Here is a 24,495-nt window from a genome sequence, read left to right as displayed (position 1 = left end):
GACTTATGAAGGTACTTGCTTGCACCAAAAGGGGTGAATACAAAGCACATGCCAATTTTTAGTTATGTGATCGCATAAATTTAATTTGAGTGAGGGTCACCATGTCCTAATCCTGAGACATATACTATATGTGGAAAAGCATATACCTGTAGACACGTCAGCCTGAATACAAACGGAAGGCTTCTGGACAACCTTGATGCATATTTCACAATCCAACCACTGCTTCGCTTTGAGGTTGTCCAGGAGCCTTCCCTTTGTATTCACTCTGACATGTCTACAGGTATATACTTTTTCCACATTAGGTCCTTATCTTGAGGTACATAAGCAGACATTTTGTTCTACACACCTGTATCCATTGACGGTCCATTCAAGATGGAATTTAGTTTTAGTTTTGGCAGTTACCATTCTGACACTCCATCTATCACCATGTATATAACCTAAAAAGCTATAAAGTTATGACTCCCAATAAGTCAATAAAATACAATTTTTATTAGGAAAAGCAAAAAGAACACAAATGCTAAGGATGGTCAGAAAAAATAAATATATCGTATATGCAAGAGTATACAAGAATTAACTTACGCAATATTGATAGAAAGTCAGTGGCAAGGGGTAGTCAAAAAGTGGCTAGAGTAATTCGATTTTGACTACGTCATTGATGACAGGTTTTATTTCATTTTCACTGAAACAACTTCTAAGCTAATTTATGACCTCATACTGTGATACAAAAAGGAAGTAGAAGCTAAACAGTTCCAAATTTTTAGCTTAGAATAACTGCGTTGAAATAAAAAGAAAGAAAATTCACCAAATGTTTCCATACATATGGAAATCAAGCCAAATGTTCGTAAGGGTGTGAACCAGTATGTGGTTTCACCAACAAAAAGGAGTATCCTGCATCCCGGTTGGGGTGTCCATGTTCTTCAGGTGTTGTGATCTGGAATACATCCATATAGTTTTATACTTTAAATTGTGCTCCATGTGCAATATTTTCTCAGGAAGAGGATGCTTTGAAGCTGGTTTTGCCCACACTTTTCTTCAACCCTTGTGCTCAAGTCTCCAAACAAGACCATATAGTCCTCTTTGCGTACAGCAGTCAGTTATTCAGATCAAAGTTGAAGCACCAATCCAGCGGGGTTTTTTTATTACAGCGCTAGAATGGTTCTTCTAGTCTAAGGTCCCTGACCCTAGTCTTATACGTAGCCGCCCCCATCTTCACCTTCTATCGCCACTTCGCTGGTCGATCTCCAGCAGTTTGTGACCTGCCGGATTGCTTCACTATTTGCTGCGTGAGCCTATCACTTTTTAATGCAAGTCTAGGACATCCTCATTCTGGCTCTCAGCCTTACATTGAGATCTTGAGACGTAACTTCTGACTTCCGATCTGGTAGAAGTTGCTGTCACAAGATGGTACCATGGACCGGAGCAATGTTGATAAAAGGTGAAGATGGCGGCGGCTAAGTATAAGGCTACCGGCAGGGACCTTAGATTAGAAGCACCATTCCAGTTCAGAAAAAAAACAACAACCCTGGAGTGGGGCTTTAAGTTGTTCCTGTTCTCGTTGTTTCTCAAAATAACAAAAGTCAATTAATAGTGGACATGAACGTTTCTACTATAGTGATGCATTTTTCTAATAATTTTGATATTTATGTGATTGACAGAATGTATAGAGAAAAAGATGGAGAGATTCACATGCAGATTGAAGAAATCTATGACAAAAACAGACTATGCAAAATATCCGAAAACACAAGAAAGTGCCAAGAAAGTAAGAAAAAGCCATAAAACAACCGCGCATTTGGGTATGTGCACACAAAGTCTTTTTCAGGGGGATTCCGCCTAGAATTCGCGTGAAAAAGCACCGCAAAAAAGCAAACAAACGTGCACATCAGTGTAAAAATGACATTACTGTGCACATTGTGAGGTAGCGCTGTCATTCAGTTAGGGGATTCTCGCTTAGCCGCCACAAAACCAGATCCGGCAGTGGTTTTCATAAAGCAGTATAGTCCATGAGGTTTATTCATCATCATAAACCAAAGCAATATGCAACAGCATATAAACAGCAGAGCGTCCATTATAGCTTCACTCTGTAAACCCTGTGTTCACACAGGTTGTACAATGTCCAGCATACAGGCTCTCTTAGCCTCATTTATCTCACCCATGTCCGGGTCTCCTCATGGCTGCTTCAGCTTACTGCAGACGTTCATTCCCTCCCCTGAGAACTCTCAGATACGTGCAGCCATTCACCACAGCCCCTCCATAGGCTGTTAGCCAGGAAGCTCCATCTCAGTGGGACCTTCCACACTGGACCAACCAGGTCCCTGCATTCCCCCATGTGACCTACCCTGGCCACCTTATATGGTCCGTAGCCACGCCCACCGGGTCACATGTCTATGACCTCATCACAGGTCCTTCACACACACATATGCACTTTACAATAGAGTTATTAAACACACCCCCAGGGTGGGTTTGTAGGTAACTAGTCCCTGACACATTGAACCAGCACCTCAGCAGTATCACTGCTGATTAACACACACACAAATCTCCATCTCAAGGCCACCCACCTTGAGATACATAACAGTCATTCAGTATCTTGCCATTCATCCACTCTCCTGGGACATCCTGGTTCATCCATTCATTCATCCATTCATTCTCTGGTTCACCAGTTGTGAGTTCCCCTTCTGGACTCCCTCTGGTGGTGACGGGAGGTGGTGCGGCTGGTTTGATCGGTGGAGATCTGCCACCTGAGAATGAGGATGACGATTGGATCTCAGGATTTTCAGATTGGATTTAAGACAGCCGAAGCCCTATTCAGTTGCTGGTGATTCCTTCTGGCTTGTCAGCTCTTAGTTTTCAGCCCTGTTCCAGTCATCTAAAGCTAAGTTTTTCTGATAATGTTCACACTTGATTTTGTTGGTCTATTCAGTTTTTTGTGTGGTCTGCCAGCCCCGGCTGGGGGCTGAGCTGAATTTCCACTCTTATTTATCAGTATTTTGCCAATTGGCTTTTTGTCCCTTACTAGTTCGATCTCTTTTTGCTCTGTCTCAGAATATTTCAGAGTGCTGATACAGTGGGAGAAGTCTAGTGACGTCAGGGTTAATTTTGCTATCAGAAGTGTTGGACATTATTTTTGTAGGGTTTTTTGCAGGTTGCAGACAGTGTCTTCCCTTTCCTGTCTAGTTAGTTTGGGCCCCATCATTTGCTCAGCCTATTTTCCTGCCTGTGTTTGTGCCTTCATCTTGTTTCACCGTCAATACATGTGTGGGGGCTATCTATTCCTTTGGGGTCTGCTCTGGGGGCAGTTAGTTTTCCCTTTTCTTGCTTTAGGCTTATGTAGTCCTCCGGCCGTGACGAGGCATCTAGGTTCATTGTAGGCACGCTCCACGGCTTTTGCTAGTTGTGTGGTAAGATCAGGGATCTGCAATCTGCATAGTTACCAACCACTCTGGTTTTCTGTGGCTTTGCTTGTTTTGCCTTTTTCTCCTCGGTGACCCATTCATAACAACACCCCCTAGTGGACATAGTGGTCACTACACCACATACCTCCCCCCTTTGTTCAAACTTGTGGGGTTGAACACACAACATTACATCAGGCTCTCGAGACCGGGCACTCATTACACCTTGCCCCACAGGTCGAGAGAACAGTCTCCATCTGTCATACGGCCTCATCTCTACGTTAGGCCTCCCCCGCCCCCAGCGGTCAGAGTACCGGCCCTTATCTTTGGCCCTCCAGTTACAGTCTGTCTGCATCATCAGACACTGTTTGGTCACCACATTCCTCTCCCTGTTTGTTCCGTTTCCCGACCATCTCCCCCGGTTGGTACGGTCATCAGTCTTAATCAGGCCTACTGTCTGGCCTGAGTCTGACTCATTCAGGGTCTCACAGGAACTACGGTCTCTCAACGTCATCCTGCCAGTCGAACTACCACTTGCTGACATTCTTCGGCCATCTGCCCTGTCACTTCTTGGTGGAACCCTTCGGGTCCTTACATCTTGGGTTGAAGGCGGCCGCCACTTGGTGTTCCGAACCTCTTTATTGATTCGCCGACGGTCCAGCCTCAACTGCTCAATCTCTTGCAGGTACCCCACTCGATACTCCAAGAGCATCTGAAAGTTTCTCAGGCTTTCCACGGAGCCAACCACCAGGACGGGAATCCTACCCTCTTCACTGGATACCTGGTCTTCATCATCAGGAGGGATCCTCACCCTCACCACACCGGAGCCATTTACGAGGTCTTGCATTACCTTCCCGAATCTTCCAATGATTCTTCCAATCAGACCTTTGGGAACCGGAACAACCTCTTTCCGCAAACCTAACCGATCCATAGCCTCTCTTGCTAACTCTAGGCGTCGAGCAGCTTTCATATTACTCCACCTAACCAACTGTTTGACATGGAGACACTGCAGTCGCATGTTTTTCAGGACAGCCACCCGCTTTGCTGTGTCTTCCCTGGCTGACATCACCAACTGCCGAGTCTCAGGCGCCCAGTGCACCTTACACGCTTTGACCGCCTCTTTGAAAGCCTCATGCACACCTTCCTCAGCACAGGCCTCTTGCATGTCTTTTGGTACATGAATCACAAACTTTAAGGTTGTGGCCTTGCTCTCTTCCTGGCCAGGAGGCTCTGGCTTTACCACGGAGACTTCCCTCACTACAGTTACCCCGAACGGGTGACTGTCTTCTTCAGTTCTCAGCTCCTCAACCTCACAAGTTCTCATCTATTCCCGACCGTCTGCCAAGACGGGCATCGGCAGCTCCGTTCCACCACCCGTCGGACCCGGCCGCTGTTCCTCACTGTCCAAGTTCTCCCGCAGAAGACCACTTACTGTTTCTTCAAGCTCCAAGACCTCTTTCTCGAGCTCCTCAACCCTGTGCTCGGCCATTTGTCTCAGGACTCTTTCTCGTTCGATATGTCCTTCCACTGTCTCCTTTATTAACTGTATCTCACGATCTTGTTCTCTTTTGGGCAGCACGTGGCACACTACTACATCTTTAATTATATTGTCAAAGGGTACCACTGGATCAGTCCCGTCAGCCGAGTGAACCGTCTCGTTACCGTTTAACCGTGTTTTTACCCCAGTCGTCTCATCTCCCAGCCCACCATCCGTTATATCACGAGATGTCAGGTCCGTAAGTTGGGCAGATGTACTTCTTCTTCCGGTCAGTTCTACCTCTGACCTGTCCACGTCAGGAGCCGTCACTGTCTCAGTGTATGCTGGCCCCACAGTCGAAACGTCTCCATCGTCCGACCATACGTCATCAAACTAAACAAAGTCCCGGCCCCTCTCCAAGGCATAGACTAAGTCCCGTGGTATCCCGCCCCCTTGGCACTCACCACCTATGGGCCCCTCAAACATCACTCTGTCTACTGTATAGTTCACCGTGACCCCATGTTTACAGCGAACCTGGACCATTCTCTCGGTCAGACAGAAAGTGAGAGGAGATCCTGTCAGAGTCACTTGTCACTTTGAGTCCAGCCAACCCGAGACTTCTTCTCGGTGCAGCATTACGGTACACACCTGTGGCCCGTCATTATCCGGAAAGAATATTCCACATTCAGAAAACAACATACACGAACATTGCTGTTCCTCTTTTGACACACCGGCCCCTTTCTGGACCACCCCAATTTGGGTCACTGCCCCCTCCCGGGACCCCACCCCTTTTTGGGTCACCTCCCCCCTCTGGGACTCCACTTCTTTTTGGGTTACCACCCCATTTTGGGTCACCGCCCCCTTCTGGGACTCCACCCCCTTTTGGCTACCACCCTGATTTGGGCCACCGCCCCCTTTCGGGATTTCCCCATGTCCGTTTTACCAGTCTCCATAGACCACAGTTCACACAACATAGTTTGTCTCTTTTACGATACCACACAAGTCCTTGTTGGCACCACCACAGCTCCTGCTGTCACTGATCACCGACACCACCTGCTGCTGTTCACACACAGCAGCTGGTGTCCTCTTCGTAATCTCGCCGAGTTACATGAAGCCGCTTGTCCCCTTTGTAACCCCGCCGAATTACAGAAGGCTGCTTGTCCCCTTCGTAACCCCGCCGAGTTACAGGAAGCCGCTTGTCACCTTCTTGACTCCCACTGAGCCACCGCAGGCTGAGTTGAGAAAAGAAGAAAAAAACACACCACACAAAACTCACGTGTCCTTTCTGTGTGCTATTCAGGACGTTCCGTCTCCGCCTGAGACTGTCCAACACACAGGGCGCATCGGGTGCTATTCAGGGAGCGGCCCTCCTCCCAGGGTTTCCCAACACACCGGTCTCACCAGGTCCAGGGGCTTAGCGGGTGCTCTTCAGGACATCCGTCTCCTCCTGAGACTGCCCAACACTCACGCCTCACCAGGTCCAAGGTCATACCACGTGCTCCAGGGATCCGATTCTTCTCCCAGAACCTCCCAACACTGACCCTCCAGGACCTTGCTCACTGAACCCTCCAGGTACACAGTCTTTCCCACTGACCCAGGTCAGTACAACACGAACGCCAGTCCGTTACCTGTGTCAGCCCCACAGGTCCTCGGATACCTCTTCTTCACAGAGGCACCCTATCAATCACCAGTCTCTTTCTCACTGACCCCGGTCAGTACAACACGGTTTTCACAACAGTCACCTGCTGGCCACGCAGGTTCTCGGACCCTTCTACCGCAGAGGTATCCTATAAGTCTCTTTCTCCTGGGGAAACGGCCGCACTGGGCTCACCGATCCAGACAGTGCCTTACTCACTAGGCCGCCCCACGGGGCTCACCGATCCGGACAGTGCCTTACTCACTAGGCCGCCCCACGGTTCCAGAACCACAGCCGGGCAGTGGCTTCCCCAACCGTCAGCCCTCCTGGCTCAGCGTTGCCCTTAGCAACCGACTTTGCTGTCCTCTTCCATTGCTCCCAGCAACAATGCTACAACAATGCCCATAACTTTCTCCACCAATTGTGAGGTAGCACTGTCATTCAGTTAGGGGATTCTCGCTTAGCCGCCACAAAACCAGATCCAGCACGGGTTTTCATAAAGCAGTATAGTCCATGAGGTTTATTCATCATCATAAACCAAAGCAATATGCAACAGCATATAAACAGCAGAGCGTCCATTATAGCTTCACTCTGTAAACCCTGTGTTCACACAGGTTGTACAATGTCCAGCATACAGGCTCTCTTAGCCTCATTTATCTCACCCATGTCCGGGTCTCCTCATGGCTGCTTCAGCTTACTGCAGACGTTCATTCCCTCCCCTGAGAACTCTCAGATACGTGCAGCCATTCACCACAGCCCCTCCATAGGCTGTTAGCCAGGAAACTCCATCTCAGTGGGACCTTCCACACTGGACCAACCAGGTCCCTGCATTCCCTCATGTGACCTACCCTGGCCACCTTATATGGTCCGTAGCCACGCCCACCGGGTCACATGTCTATGACCTCATCACAGGTCCTTCACACACACATATGCACTTTACAATAGAGTTATTAAACACACCCCCAGGGTGGGTTTGTAGGTAACTAGTCCCTGACACATTGAACCAGCACCTCAGCAGTATCACTGCTGATTAACACACACATAAATCTCCATCTCAAGGCCACCCACCTTGAGATACATAACGGTCATTCAGTATCTTGCCATTCATCAACTCTGAGACATCCATATAGCGCCCCCTAGTGGACATAGTGGTCACTACACCACAACATGTTCAGTCTTTTGTTACTTCTTTTAACCACTTCAGGGTATAACTGAGTTATTATCTCAAGTTTATCACCATAGGTCTCACATGAACTTACTGGGTCAGAATGCAAAGTTTGTAAAGGGGACCACAATCTGTAACAGGGACCCCAACTTTACATGTAAAGAAACTGTCTGGTCACTTAAAGCACCAGTTCACAGGTCAAAAACTGCAAGCTCTGCACCTCATATTCATATGTAAATATTACCATACACAGGGCCGGACTGGGACAAAAAAGCAGCCCTGCCACAAAAATCCCACCAGCCCACAAGCTATAACACTCATCAGCCCCAAACAGTGAATTTTTGCTATACTTTGTCGTCCCCTCATCACTCTCTTAAAGGAGTTATTTGAAGAGCCACAGGTGAATGGCACCACAGTGCGTATGATTGACCACAGCTCCATTTACATGGTGCTCTTCAAAGCTACGTTTCCCAGGATCATGGGGGTCCCAGCGGTCAGACCACAACAAACAGAAAGTCATCCCCTATCCCCACATAATGCTCCATACAGTATTATGTGCCCCATATATTACTGCATACTGTAAAATGAGCACCTTATATTACTTCATACAGTATAATGGGCCCAATATATTACTTCATACAGTATATTGGGCCCCATATATTACTTCATACAGTACAATGGACCCCATATATTACTTCATACAGCATAGTGGGCACCATATATTACTTCATACAGTATAATGGGTCCCATATATTACTTCATACAGCATAATGGGCCCCATATATTACTTGATACAGTATTATGGGCCCCATATATTACTGCATACAGTACAATGGGCACCATATATTACTTCATACAGTATAATGGGCACCATATATTACTTCGTACAGCATAATGGGCCCCATATAATTCTTCTCACCATACCCCGCTGCTCTGGTCTCCTCAGTGTATTCTGATCCTCCACACTGCTTGGCACAAGGACATCATTAAATTTACGTATATAATTGTCCACTTGTACTGATAGTAATAGTGATTTGTTTGTACCCTGTTGTCTGTGGCTGGCCCACTTTATGGGGGTGCTCAGGGCATATGATTATACACCAGTAAAAAGTATCAAAGGATCAATGTGACCGGTGCCGCCTAGTTTCCTACCCCTCTTATTCTACCGGTACTGTGGGCACACTGAATGGTACTGAGGAAAAGAAAGAAAAAGAAAGAACAGAGAGAGAAAAAAGAAAACAGAGAGAGAAAGAAAGAAGAAAGAAAGAAAGGGGAAGGAAAGAAAGAAAGAAGAAAGAAACAGAGAGAGAAAGAAAGAGGGGGCAGAAAAAAGGAACAGAGAGAGAGAACGATGGGACAGAAAAAAGTAACAGAGAGAAAAAAAGAAAGATGGGAAAGAAAGAGGGGAAAGAAAGAACAGAGAGGGAGAAAGAAAGAGGGGAAAGAAAGAACAGAGAGAAAGAAAGAGGGGGAAAGAAAGAAACAACAGAAAGAAAGAAAGAAAGAAAGGGGAAAGAAAAAAGAACAGAGAGAGAGAAAAAAATAAAGAAAGAGAGGGGAAAGAAAGAACAGAGAGAAAGAAAGAAAGAGAAAGAAAGGGGAAATAAAGAAAGAAGAAAGAAACAGAGAGAAAGAAAGAGGGGACAGAAAAAAACAGAGAGAGGGAGAAAGAAAGATGAGACAGAAAAAAGGAACAGAGAGAGAGAAAAAAGAAAGAGGGGAAAGAAAGAACAAAGAAAGAAAAAAAGAAAACAGAGAGAAAGAAAGAGGGGAAAGAAAGAACAGAGAGAAGAAGAAAGAAAGAAACAACAGAGAAAGAAAGAAAGGGGATAGGAAAGAAAGAAAAAAGAGAGAAAGAAAGAGGGGACAGAAGAAAAGAACAGAGAGAGAGAGAGAAAGAAAGATGGGACAGAAAAGAGGAACAGAGAGAGAGAGAAAAAGAAAGAGGGGAAACCAAGAACAGAGAGAGAAAGAGAGGAAGAAAGAACAGAGAGAAAGAAAGAGAAAGAGGGGAAAGAACAGAGAGCGAAAGAAAGAGGGGAAAGAAAGAATGAATGAAAGAACAGAGAGAAAGAAAGAGGGGACAGAAAAAAGAACAGAGAGAGAAACAAAAGAAAGAGAGGAAAGAAAGAACAGAGAGGGAGAAATAAAGAGGGGAAAGAAAGAACAGAGAGAGAAACAAAGAGGGGAAAGATAGAACAGAGGGAGAGAGAGAGAGATAAATAAAGAAAGAAGACAGAGAGAGAACAGAGAAAGAATAGAAAAAAAGAGGGGAAAGAAAGAGAACAGAGAAAGAAGGAACAGAGAAAAAGAAAGGAAGTCCTGCCCTGTATATATATCCACATCAGCGCAGGCAGATGGCGGCCCCCCAGTCCTGCCCTGTATATATATCCACATCAGTGCAGGCAGATGGCGGCCCCCCAGTCCTGCCCTGTAATATACATCCACATCAGCGCAGGCAGACGGCGGCCCCCCAGTCCCTGTATATACATCCACATCAGTGCAGGCAGATGGCGGCCCCCCAGTCCTGCCCTGTATATACATCCACATCAGTGCAGGCAGATGGCGGCCCCCCAGTCCTGCCCTGTATATACATCCACATCAGTGCAGGCAGATGGCGGCCCCCAGTCCTGCCCTGTAATATACATCCACATCAGTGCAGGCAGATGGCGGCCCCCAGTCCTGCCCTGTAATATACATCCACATCAGCGCAGGCAGACGGCGGCCCCCCAGTCCCTGTATATACATCCACATCAGTGCAGGCAGATGGCGGCCCCCCAGTCCTGCCCTGTATATACATCCACATCAGTGCAGGCAGATGGCGGCCCCCCAGTCCTGCCCTGTAATATACATCCACATCAGCGCAGGCAGACAGCGCCCCCCCCGTCCGTGTATATACATCCACATCAGTGCAGGCAGATGGCGGCCCCCCAGTCTTGCCCTGTATATACATCCACATCAGTGCAGGCAGATGGTGGCCCACCAGTCCTGCCCTGTAATATACATCCACATCAGCGCAGGCAGATGGGGGCCCCCCAGTCCCTGTATATACATCCACATCAGTGCAGGCAGATGGCGGCCCCCCAGTCCTGCCCTGTATATACATCCACATCAGTGCAGGCAGATTGTGGCCCCCCAGTCCTGCCCTGTAATATACTGTACATCCACATCAGTGCAGGCAGATGGCGACCCCCCAGTCCTGCCCTGTAATATACATCCACATCAGCGCAGGCAGATGGCGGGCCCCCAGTCCCTGTATATACGTCCACATCAGCGCAGGCAGATGGCGGCCCCCCAGTCCTGCCCTGTATATACATCCACATCAGCGCAGGCAGATGGCGGCCCCCCAGTCCTGCCCTGTAATATACATCCACATCAGCGCAGGCAGACAGCGGCCCCACCGTCCGTGTATATACATCCACATCAGTGCAGGCAGATGGCGGCCCCCCCAGTCCTGCCCTGTATATACATCCACATCAGCGCAGGCAGATGGCGGGCCCCCAGTCCCTGTATATACATCCACATCAGTGCAGGCAGATGGCGACCCCCCCCAGTCCTGCCCTGTATATACATCCACATCAGTGCAGGCAGATGGCGGCCCCCCAGTCCTGCCCTGTATATATATCCACATCAGCGCAGGCAGATGGCGGCCCCCCAGTCCTGCCCTGTAATATATATACATCCACATCAGCGCAGGCAGACGGCGGCCCCCCAGTCCCTGTATATATATCCACATCAGCGCAGGCAGATGGCAGCCCCCCAGTCCTGCCCTGTATATACAGGTAGTCCTCGACTTACGACGTTGATCCGTTCTTACGCGGCGTCGTAAACCGAATTTCGACGTAAGTATGTTCATACAGTACTGTACCATAATAACAGTACTGTACTGAAAAACACTTAGCCTATCCTAACACCTATCCTAACACAGTACCCTACATAATTATCAATAAACACATAGGTACAGTAAAATATTGTGCAGTACGTTTAATAATGAAATACTGTACTGTAAGTACTGTAACAGTAATAAACAGTGTACTCTAATAAAAGTATTAAGTTACGTACCGGTAACGGTATTTTTCGGAAGCCCATGACAGCACCACGAGAGAGGGGATCCGCCCTTCGGGAACAGGAAACCTACAGATACAAAAAGGGCGGCACCTCTCCCACGCATCAGTTGGATTACAGAGCTTGAGAGGCTACCATGGTTAGTACACCGCATATACACAATATATACAACCTATCTATCCTATTTACAATTCTTTAAACCATCTCCCACAGAAGGTGAAGTCGCAAAAACAATCCTCTAAAGGGGTGCACCCTTCTACGTGAACAAGGGAGGGAACACTAAGGGTGCTGTCATGGGCTTCCGAAAAATACCGTTACCGGTACGTAACTTAATACTTTATTCGGACTCCCATGACAGCACCACGAGAGAATTACAGAGATGTAAACTAAATTAGGGAGGGACTACAGCCTGCAGCACCCTTGGCCCGAAGGTGAGATCTGAGGAGGCACCCATGTCTAACCGATAGTGGTTAAAAAGGTAGAAGGAGAAGACCAGGTGGCCGCCTTACATATCTGGTCAATTGATACTCCCGATCTCTCTGCCCAGGATGATGCCATGGCACGGGTGGAATGCGCCCTCAGGTTCTGTGGAGCCGGACCGCCACCTGCTGTGTAGGCAAGAGAGAGAGCCTCCCTAATCCACATTGCTAACGTGCGGTTTGACACTCTATACCCTTTCATGGGACCTTGGAAGGATAAAAATAATGCGTTCTCCTTCCTCCAAGGATCTGTGGCTGCTAAATATTTAAGTAGGCATCTCTTAACATCTAGAGCCTGAAGTTTTAGTTCTGCCTTCCTTCCTCCCTAATCCAACCAATCCTAAAGAACAATCTCTTGTGTCCTATGAAAATGAGATGCTACCTTGGGAAGGTATGCCGGGTCTGGCCTTAGGATTACTCTATCCTGTAAGAATTCTGTGTATGGAGGTAATCTGGAAAGTGCCTGTATGTCGCCTATTCTACGTGCAGATGTTATTGCTATCAAAAAGGCTGTCTTAAGTGATATCATCTTTAGTGAAGCAGAATCCAGAGGTTCAAACGGTTTCTCTGTCATGGCTGTCAGGACTAAATTTAAGTCCCAAGGCATACACCTATCTTTGAGTATGGGTCTTGATCTGGTAACTGCCTTAATGAATCTTGCTACCCAATGGTTACCGGCAATGTTGCATGCAAATAAGGCCCCTAAAGCTGAAACTTGCACTTTCAATGTGCTAGTGGAAAGGCCCAACTAGAGACCCCTCTGGAGGAATTCTAGGATCTGTTTTACAGGTATTCCATCCCTGATATTAAACTCACAGGTGGACAGGAATCACCTCCAGGTTCTAGCATATATACCTGTGGTGGTTTGTTTCCTACTTTTTAGGAGTGTATTGATTACATTTTCTGAGAACCCTCTATCCCTCAATAGTGTCCTCTCAAACACCATGCCGTCAAACGGAGTCCCGCTACTTGTGGGTGGTTGACTGGCCCCTGGTAGAGGAGATCTGGAAGGTTCGGCAGTACCCAAGGATCGCCTACTGACATGGTCCTCAACCATGCAAACCAGGTCCTTCTGGGCCAGAAGGGGGCAATCAATATGACTCTTGCCCCGTCTTCCCTGATCTTCCTCACTACCAGAGGTAGAAGGTTCAAAGGCGGAAAGGCGTAAGCCAGCGAAAAGTCCCATTTTATTAGGAGGGCGTCCACTGCCAGTGGATTTTCCCTGGGATTTAGGGAACAGAAAGTTTTTTCCTTCCTGTTTTCCTTGGTGGCAAAGAGGTCCACCTCCGGTCGACCCCATTTGCGGACAATCTGATTGTAGATGTCTGAGTTTAAGGCCCATTCTCCCTGCCTTAGGGCCCTGCGGCTTAGAAAGTCTGCCTTCACGTTGTCTTTTCCGCTGATGTGGAGCGCGGTTAAAGATAGAAAATTTTTCTCTGCTATCTGAAGGAGACATTCCGTTATCCGCATCAGGGCGTTGGAGCGGGTTCCACCTTGGTGGTTGACATAGGCTACCGCTACCTGGTTGTCCGAAAGTATCCTCACATCATGGCCCTGTAGATACATAATGAGTTTTTTAATGGCCAATTCAATCGCCAGCAGCTCCCTCTGGTTAGATGAGATCTCAGCATCGGAGTTCCACTGTCCCTGTACCACTATGTCCCCCATATGGGCCCCCCAACCCCAAGGACTAGCGTCTGTGGTTATTACGCGGGTTATCTGTACCACCCAGGGCACCCCCGAGGCTAAATTTCCGACATCGAGCCACCACCTAAGAGATGTAATAGTTGAGGGGCTTAGCAATACCTGACCCTGCAAGAAGCCCTCTAAGGTTCTGCTATTAACCAGGACGTCATTCTGAAGGGCCCTAGTGTGGAATTGTGCCCACTTGACCGCTGGGATACATGAGGTTAGGGAGCCTAACAGGGACATAGACCCTCCATGACCCTCAGGCAGGCTATCAATTGCCCGAAGAACCTGCTGCTGTATCTGCTGTAATTTATCTACGGGTAACAGACACTGCTGGGTTTCTGAATTTAACAGCAAGCCTAGAAACTTCTGGACCTTTAAGGGCTGAAATCGGGACTTTTCGTAATTTATAATCCATCCGAGGTTCTCTAATCTGGACTTAGCTTTTTTAATCTGAGATAGACAATGGTCCACTGAATTTCCCACAATCAAAAAATCATCCAAGTATTGGATAACTAAGATATCAACTTCCTGTAAATGAGCCATAACCTCGGCCACTATTTTTGTAAATACCCGGGCCGCTGCTGAGAGACCAAAGGGAAGGGCTCTATATTGATAATGACGAATTATACCGTCTATTGATACCGCCACTCTCAGGAACTGCTGGAAATCTGCGTGGATGGGCACATGATAGTATGCGTCTTTTAAGTCCACTACCGCCATAAAACACCCTTCAAACAGCATCTTTATTGTAGAACTAATGGATTCCATTTTAAAGGTGCGTTTAACCAAAAATTAATTAAGGAAACGTAAATTAATAATCGTTCTGAATGTTTTATCCGGCTTTTGGATTAGGAATAAGGGAGAGTAGAATCCTCTTCCTCTCTCAGACTCTGGAACCTCTATCAGAACGTTTTTTAGACACCAGTTCAAGACCTCTGCTTCTAAAGCCGCTTGCTCGAAGGGTGAAGACCTTAAGGGTGTTGGTTTAAAGGTATCCCGTGGGACTTGAGTGAACTCCAACCTGAGTCCGGTGGATATCACATTGCGCACCCAGTCACTGTTGGTGACCTGTAGCCACGCTGGGAGGAAGGATGACAGTCTACCCCCCACGGGAATTGCTAGTCATTGGTTTTGTCTTTTACGCTCTCTCGACGAGCGTCTGAACATGAAGCCCGTACCTCTTCTCCTTCTATCCTCCCATCTGGGACGGTCTCTATTAGGTGAAGGGTTACGTCTTCTCCCTTGACCGAATCTCCTCCTATTAAACGGACGACGGTAAGATGCGGACCAAAGGTTTGGGAATTTCTTTTTATCATCCCCGGCCTTCTCCAGTAATTCATCCAGGACTGCTCCGAATAAATATTCCCCCTCACACGGGATAGTACAGAGTTTCGCCCTGGACTGAATATCTCCCGGCCAGCACTTCAGCCACAGGGCTCTCCGAGCCGCATTAGAGAGTCCTGCTGCCCTGGCGGCCATTCTGACTGCATCAGCCGAGGCATCCGCTAGGAAGGCTGCACCATCCTGGATTATTGGAAGGGCCCCCAAGATTGCCTGTCTAGATGTTCCCTGTTTTAACTGCGACTCTAACTGGTCCAGCCAGACCATCATGGACCTGGCCGTGCAAGTCGATGCTACTGCTGATCTTAAGGAACCGGCTGCCATCTCCCAGGTATTTTTAAGGAAGGTATCTGCCTTCCTGTCTAGAGGATCTTTAAGGGACCCCATGTCCTCAACGGGTAGCGAGGATTTTTTCGATGCTTTCGCAATAGCTGCATCTAATTTGGGGGCCTTGTCCCAAGTATTCATTGCTGTGTCGTCAAAGGGATATCTCCGCTTGAGGGCTGGTGGTAGCAACCCTCTTTTATCTGGCTTTTTCCACTCTCTGCGGATGAGATCCTGGATCTTTTCGTTTAGTGGGAAGACCCTACGCTTCCTCTGCTCCAGCCCCCCGAACATCACATCCTGCATGGATAATTGAAGCTTCGGCTCCTCCACCTCCATTGTTCCTCTGACCGCTTTTACCAATTTGTCTACTCGGTCGAGCGGCAGGCAAAACCGACCAGAGTCCTCTTCTTCTGAGGAGGACGAGGGAGATGAAATATGGGAGCCCTTACTTCTCCTCCACCCTGTCGAGGAATCCGACTCCATCGGGTCCTCACCCCTTACACTCTCTGGTTGGGACAGGGATCTTAGGGTTTCCTTCATCTCTGCCCTTACTATATCCCTTAAACACGTCACTACTGCGGGCGATTCCTCCGCCACTGTCTGCTGGATACAGGGGGGACATAACTTTTTGGGGCATGAATCTGGTAACGGGCATGCACAGAGTGCACATTCCCTGTGTCTGGTTTTACTCGTAGCTTTCTTCCCCTAGAATAAAACACAGAAGGAGGCCCCGTCACTGAGTGAACATTCACGAAGATCACTTACCAGTGCCACAATCAAGTACCGGAGAATGAGGGGGATTTTTCTCAGTCGATGTTCCTGTCCGCCTAGCGGAGCTCTTATGACTGGACTGGTCACTTCGTCCCGGATGCTCCTTACTGTCACGGGCCTCTTTCTTCTTCTGTTTGACCTGCCTAAGGTCATCCAGGGGCGGCAGTGAAGATTGTCGCTGTTGCTGCCGTTGCTGCTGCTTTTGCTGCTGCTGCTGCTCCTGCTCGCTCTCCATTACTGGCTTGCAATAATGTGGCCAAGGCAAGGCACCCATCTAGGGTCCTGCCTATATACCCCTCCTCCGGACAGCAGATATCCTCCTGCCACGCCCCCCCCTAATAGGGCCCCCCTCCCCAGCTGGCGCCGCTTTCGGCAGGGGAACCGGCGCTTACCGGCGTCCTCCCGATGGGCGCCGCCATCTTGGGTCTCCGTGCCTGCGCAGTGGCGCCGCCGACCCGGAAGCGTCCCGAGGCTCCGCCCCCTGACGTCACCGCGACTCCGACGTGACCGGAAGTCACGCGGGACGCCCGGGCACTGCACTATGGAGCGCTCCCCGGCCCCAACGCTCTGCAGCCGCGCCGCCCCCCCCCCGACCACCGCGATCGCGCCGCTGGAATTGGGAGTCCCATGGGGTATACTCACCGGCGCGGTCTGCTTATGGAGACGGACCTCCTCCGGACGCCGCTCCCTGCTGACTACGCCACTGCCGTGCCACCCATCCTGAGCCACCGTGGCGTCTTCCAGGAGCTCCGCACCAGGCCGAGGTAGGAGACCCCCTCGCTACCTGTACCGGCCGGCCGGCCTGGGATCCGGTCATCTGCAGGATCCCGTCCCCTCAGGAACAGGAAACCAACTGATGCGTGGGAGAGGTGCCGCCCTTTTTGTATCTGTAGGTTTCCTGTTCCCAAAGGGAGGATCCCCTCTCTCGTGGTGCTGTCATGGGAGTCTGAATAAAAAATAGTATGTACGTACTGTACTGTAACAAACAAAGAGAACAATTCCAAAGAGAGAACAGGCTTATTGGGAGGAAGCTGCAGAAGGTGCTGGAGATACTGGGGCAGCTGAGTCAAGAGGGGCAGCTGAGGTAGAGGGTACAGGTACAGGATCTGTTGCAGGCCTTTCTACCTTCTTGAAGTACTGCTGCAGGTTAGTCTGGAAGGAGACCATCTTCTTCTCCTCCAAGATCTCCTTGTAACACCTAAGGGAATCCATGACTCCTCTGGCAACCCTAGTGTACCTCTCCATGTTGGGATCCTCAGCCTCAAACCTTGACAACCCTTCCTGTATCAGGGCAAAACCTCCTGCCAAGCCCTGCCTTGTAAATCTCTTGGGTTCTGGGGTTGGTATGTCTTCCTCTTCCTCTGTCATCTGCTTCTCCAGTTGAATAAGGTCCTCAGCAGATAACTCCTCTCCATGAGATGCCAGTAGCTCTGTGACATTATCATTCTCCACCTCCAGATTCATTGTCTTACTCATAGCAACAACGTTCTTTATGACACTAGTCACTGACTCTTGAACCCCTGTGAAATCATTCACAAACTGGGGACATAGTTTTTCCACACACCATTCATACTGGTCTGCTTAACCTCATCCCAGGAATCAACAATGTTCTTCACAGCATCAAGGATGTTGTATGTTTTCCAGAAATCCTTTAGAGTCAAGTCCTTATTCTTTTCAGTTGCTCCTAAATCATTACCAATGACCCTTCGGAGGTAGTAGGCCTTGAATGTAGCAATGACTCCTCGGTCCATAGGCTGTATTAGGGCAGTGGTATTAGGTGGAAGGTAAACCACCTTGACATTAGGGTGAAAGTCATCCAGATGGGCAGGGTGTTCAGGGGCATTGTCCAGAATTAGCAACACCTTAAAGGGGATATACTTGGAGGTACAGTACCGCTCCACGCCTGGCACAAAATGGTTGGTGAACCAGTCCTCAAACACTGCAAGTGTCACCCATGCCTTCCTATTAGACTTCCACATGACTGGTAGTTGACCCTTCAAAATGCCCTTGAGTGCCCTTGGATTCTCAGCCTGATACACCAGCATGGGCTTCAGTTTGTAGTCGCCAGCAGCATTGCCCCCAAGAAGCAAAGTCAGTCTCTCCTTGCTGACTTTATGACCTGGTGCTGACTTCTCATCCTTAGCGATGTACGTACGGTTAGGCAAACGTTTCCAAAACAAGCCTGTCTCATCCACGTTGAACACTTGTTGAGCACAGTAACCCCCCTCTGTAATTATCTCAGCCAGTGCTTTAGGAAACTCACTTGCTGCTTTCTCATCACCACTAGCAGCTTCACCTTGCACTTTAATGTTATGGAAATTGGCACGATCCTTAAACCTCATAAACCAACCCCTACTTGCCACAAACTCTTCACTTTCACTTCCTTCCCCCTTTTCTCTTTTCAACGCCTCAAACAATCGCCTAGCCTTCTACTGAATAACCTTAAGGCTCACAGGGATACGGCGTTGATTTTGGTCTTCCAACCAAAGCACTAATAACCTTTCCATCTCAATAATAAGCCCACTACGCTGCTTTATCACTGTCGCTTTCATAGGAGCAGATCCTTTCACATGTTCAAGGATACGATCTTTATCCTTGATAATCGTAGCGACAGTCGAACGACTAAGTCCTAATGACCTGCCAATGTCTGTCGCTGTTTCCCCATTATCAAATCGCTTTATGATATCCAATTTCACCTCCATGGTGATGGCCTTCCTTTTCTTTGATGCACTGGCATCAGAAGAGTCTGGCTTACGTTTGGGAGCCATAATGAAGGGCGTTATGGCGTGCAGGAGACTCGTTTTCCTCGGTCTAGAACCGCGTAACCGAGTACAGTACAGTACCGTACTGTATTCTTCCGCTGCTGCACGTAGTTTGCGTTACGATGCAAAACCGCGTAAGTCGGAATAAGGCGTCGGAATAAAGCGTCGTAACAACGAAATGACATAACTTCAGACCGTCATAACCCGAGAACTAACTGCACATCCACATCAGCGCAGGCAGATGGCGGCCCCCCCAGTCCCTGTATATATATCCACATCAGCGCAGACAGATGGCGGCCCCCCAGTCTTGCCCTGTAATATACATCCACATCAGTGCAGGCAGATGGCAGCCCCCCAGTGACCAGTCCCTGTATATACATCCACCCTGGCAGATGGCGGCCCCCCCAGTGTGTGTATGTATATATATAATATATATATATTATCCATCATCACATCAGTGCACCCCCCCCAGCCTCTTTTAACTCACCCCCGGCCTCAGCCAAGGCCCACACTGCTTTGAATGAACTTCAGCCTGCCCTGAGCCCGGCGCGCGGGGGTAGGAGTCGAGTCGCGCACAGCAGCTCCCACTGCCCAGCCTCCTCTGGTCCCTGGATAGGCTGGATAAATTCCTGCTTCCTGGCCTGGGTGAGTCGGTGAACACAGGCAGCCAGTCACGGAAGAAGAGCATAGCAGAGGGCAGAGGCACGCGTTTTCCGGCTCTCCGCCCTCAAAGAACGTCCGACGACGTGCAGCACGTTCTCAACCCCCTAGGGTGCCGCTGCCTGCCGCCTTGCCAGCAAATTTAAAGGGCCGCCAGCAGGAAAAAAGAGGCCAGTGGTGGCGGCCGCCGCCGCATTATCTGGCAAGCGGCCAGAGGAGCGGGCGCCCAGCCAGCGGCCCATAACTGCATGAAAATGGCGGCCCAGCGGGAAAATGCCCGTTTGGGTAAGTGGCCTATCCGGGCCTGACCATACATAATAATATGTACATATTGTAAGGTAGCGCTGTCATTCAAGGTTGGGGACACTCGCTTGGCAGCCAAATAATCACGTCAGGCACGGATTTTCCATAAAACAATAACAATCCATGATGTTTATTCAGGCGTCATAAACCCACAGCAGCAACATAAAGTTCATATAATCAGCATAGCGTTCATGACAGAGCTTCCCTCTGTTAAGCCTGTGGTCACACAGGTTACGCAATGTCCAGTACTCAGGCTATTCAGCCTCACAGATATCTCACCCCGTCAGGGTTACCTCATGGCTGCTTCAGCTCACTGCAGACGTTCATTCCCTCTCCCTGGGAACTGTCAGATGCTTGCAGCCATTACTCACAGCATTCACGTGCTGTCAGGCAGGAAGCCCCATCTCCTAGCGGGACCTTCCACAACGGACCAACCGGGTCCAAGCATTCACCTATGTAGAATGATAGAATCATAGAATCGTAGAGTTGGAAGGGACCTCCTGGGCCATCTGGTCCAACACCCTGCTCAAAGCAGGAATGTGACCTACCCTGGCCACCTTATATGGTCTGTAGCCACGCCCACCGGGTCACATGGCTATGACCTCATCACAGGTCCTTCACACTCACATAGTCTTTTACTATCAGCGTTTTCAGACACACCCCTGACACATTGGAACAAAAGATTAGCTCTGCTGATCAGCAAATAAGCAAGCCTTCATCTCAAGGCCACCCACCTTGAGATACATTACGATCATTTAGCATCTTACTCCTATCAGGACATTGGAAATGCTTATACGCCTGTCCTGGGACACCCACACAGCGCCCCCTAGCGGACACAGTGGTCACTATGCCACAATATTCATTACTAAGCATGCACAAGAATAATTCTTAAAAGAAGTACTCCCGTGATTTTATTTTTATTCTCACATCTATTAACGGATAGTAATGTGAATGCAGATAATGAATTGCAATACTCATCGGTTGCCATCCTCGGCCATCTTCAATGGTGCTGCTTCGGTCTGCTGTAGCATCATGTAACCGAATTTGTAACGTTCCAGATCACAGACCGTGTTCTGTGCGGAGCAGTTGTTACTTTTTCTTTGCAAGTCTTTGAGACCCAGAAAGAGGCTAGGTACCTTGTTCTGTTTCACATACATTTACATGGATGACATTTAAAGGGAACCTGGCAGCACGATTTTGCATGTTAGGCCGGGGTCACACTTGTGAGTGCAATGTGAGAAACTCGCGCGAGTCTCTCACATCAATACCGACACTGCTACCGGCGGTACGGACCAGAGCGTTCAGCTGCATAGAAAGACATGCAGCCGCACACTCTGGTCCCGAGTGCTGATGGCAGTGCCGGCTATTGATGCGCAAATTTCTCGCATTGCACATGCAACTGTGACCCCAGCCTTAAATTAAAGGTATGATCATAATGGCGCTGTTATACAGATTAAATAGATACCTATAGTGAAGAAATCCGCATGATCGTACTTCTTTATTCAGCATTTTTTGTTTTGGTGCAATGCGCTTTAGGTGCATAGGGGCAGAACTGTGAGTAGGGTCTTTGGCTCCTTCCCTGGCCCCTTATTCACTGAAGGTATCAATTTATTTTGCATACAGCGTCGTTATGGCCATGCCTTTAATTTAACATGCAAAATCGTGCTGCCAGGTCCTCTTCAAAAAGTGACCTCTGCTCCACTCATCAGAGACTGATTCAGCAAGTCATAGATGTGGTCACATGACACTGTAGCGCATCGGTTCGTAGCTGGAAACAGCAGAAGACAGCAACCGGTGAGTATTGCAATACACTCTCTGCATACACATTACTACTGTATGTGCCAATAGATGGTAAAATAAATAAAATCATTGAAGTTCCCTTTAAAGGGAACTGGTCACCAGACTTTCCCATATAAAGTAGAGACAGCACTTGTACGTCCTTAAAGGGAACCTGTCATCAGATATAACTCTGTTAATGCAGTCAATCTGCACGCAACCGAATGCAGCGGGAAGAAAATTATCTGTATTCTCCCCGCCAGCATTCGGTATTCAGTCATGGTGGCGGTGCCGGTTCAGTCACTGCTCGGAGTGTACAGAGCGGCCGCTGTAACCACACCCTCGGCCCTGACTGACACTGGCTTTACATTGCGGCTGCCTATCAGTCAGGGCCGGGGGCTCGTTTACAGTGGTCTGACTGAACCAGCACTGCCCCCATCCTTATGACTGAATACCGAATGCTGCAGGAGACAATAAAGATCATTTTCTCCCTGCTACATTCGGTTGCGCGCAGGCGCCGGACAGCATCGTAACGCTGATAACCTGCAGATTAACTGCATATCTGCATGTTAACAGCGTTATTTCTGGTGACAGGTTCCCTTTAACTACAGCATTGTACAATGCAGTTTATATGTCCCCAATCCGTTCTGCAAGGCAAAAAAAAAAAAAAAAAAATACTGTCTGGTCCCATGGGCGTCTCTGGTTTTAGACCCCCTCTACTTGCGATCCCCATCTTCCTTTATGTGGATGATGCATCCTACATCATCCACACAGTGTCCTCCATCGAGCTCCTGCACAGGTATACTACTCTCTGCTCAGCCGAGGGCAGAGCAAAGTATTGTAGTGTGCATGCGCAGGGAAAGACTAAAGTGCGCCGGCGCATGCACACTACAGTACTTTGACTGGGATAAGTGATAAATTATGTTTATTGGACAACCCTTTTAATTGTATGTGGAGCACTACCAAAACAGTAATTCATAAAATAAAAAGTTTTGATGATAATTCATTAATATAAATCTTTAATATGTTTATTAGGAAATGAAACCAAGACTAGTCGAATTATGCCAGTTTCCAGGAATTTCATATAGTGACCCCTTGCCTTTGCCACACGATATATCACCATGTATCATTATTGAAAAAGTGCTGTCAGCCCATAAGAATACTGGGGCAAAGGTACGTCTGCATAACATTCTATATTCAATACTGGTATACTATTCGTTTTCCTGGACAGCGCCATACCATACCAAACAAGACTGGCCAACCATCTCCCGTGTAGGGCAGAGAAGAATCATTGGAATTTCAATAGCCAACCCTTTTGTTAGGCTGAGTTCACACGTGGCGTTTTTTTTGCGTTTCCGCGGCGGTTTTAACCGCGCGATTTTGCCGCGAAAACGCGAAAAATAAGCATCCCATGCATTCCTATGGGATTCCGCAATGCTGTACTAATGCTGCGGTTTTTACCGCGGCGGAATCGCTTTGCGGTAAAAACCGCAGCATGCTCATTAATTTGCGGAATCGCGGCGATCCCGCACCCATAGGAATGCATTGTTCCGCTTACTTCCCGCATGTGGCTGTGCACACCATGCGGAAAGTAAGCAGAACAATTGCGGAAGGTACCCACGGTCCGGAGGAGAGGAGACTGTCCTCCGGGCTGTGGGTACCATATCCCTGTAAAAAATAGAATTTAAAAATAAAAAATATTGTTATTCTCACCCTCCGACGTCCCACGCAGCATTCCTGCTTCTCTTCACGCTCTCGTTCCCAGTAGTCCTTTTGCGAAAATGCCCGCGATGGTGTCCGTTCTCGCGGGATCGCGAAGTCTCACGGTCATTCGCGCGACGTCATCGCGAATTACCGCGAGACGTCGCGATCCCGCGAGAACTGACGTCATCGCGGGCATTTTCGCAAAGGATTACTGGGAACGGATGCGCGGGACGTCGGAGGGTAAGAATAACACCATTTTTTATTTTGTTTTTACATTCTATCTTTTACTATTGATGCTGCATAGGCGGCCTCAGTAGTAAAAAGTTGGTCACACTTGTCAAACACTATGTTTGACGAGTGTGACCAACCTGTCAATCAGTTCTCCAAGCGATGCTACAGATCGCTTGGAGAACGCTAGCATTTTGCAAGCTAAATACGCTTACAAAACGCTAGTTTTTCCGCGGGAAAATCGCGGGAATTTAAAATGCGATTTTCCCGCGGACTGGAATTCCGGAATTCTCGCGGTAATTTCCGCGAGAGTTCCGGTACGTGTGCACTTAGCCTAAGGCTGTGTGCACACGCTGCGGATTTTGCTGCGGTTCCGCAGCGGTTTTGGCCACTGCGGACCCGCAGCAGTTTTTGCTGCGGTGTACAGTACCATGATTCCCTATGGGAATCAAAAACCGCAGTGCAGACGGTGCGGAATTTTCCGCGCGGATTATCTGCGGTTTTCAATCCGCAGAAAGAAGTGACATGTCAATTCTTTCTGCGGATTCCCCTGCGGTTTGCCATCTCCTCCATTGAGGAGATGAAAAACCGCAGGGCCAAACCGCAGAGCAATCCGCAGGTCTTTTGACCTGCGGTTTCACCTGCGGATTTTACAAAATCCGCGCAGATGAATCCGCACCTAATCCGCAGCGTGTGCACACAGCCTAAAGGGGACACAAGCTG

At 48.6% G+C, this 24,495-nt stretch overlaps 1 protein-coding gene across 1 annotated transcript in view; it reads left to right on the top strand.

The window, feature by feature from the left end:
* The window catches only part of FAM227A (family with sequence similarity 227 member A), a 100,230-nt gene that overhangs the window by 23,571 nt on the left and 52,164 nt on the right, over window positions 1-24,495 (top strand). Inside the window, exons 5-6 of the mRNA XM_073549461.1 lie at window positions 1,656-1,759; window positions 22,876-23,013. Of these exons, the coding sequence (XP_073405562.1) occupies window positions 1,656-1,759; window positions 22,876-23,013 (242 nt within the window). The remainder of the gene's footprint in view (window positions 1-1,655; window positions 1,760-22,875; window positions 23,014-24,495) is intronic.

Source organism: Dendrobates tinctorius, unplaced genomic scaffold (assembly GCF_039654945.1).
Source record: "Dendrobates tinctorius isolate UK_male_01 unplaced genomic scaffold, ASM3965494v1 ptg000159l, whole genome shotgun sequence".
Classification (NCBI taxonomy): domain Eukaryota; kingdom Metazoa; phylum Chordata; class Amphibia; order Anura; family Dendrobatidae; genus Dendrobates; species Dendrobates tinctorius.
Note: the sequence above shows the minus strand (reverse complement) of the source record. Positions and strands in the feature narration are given on the sequence as shown.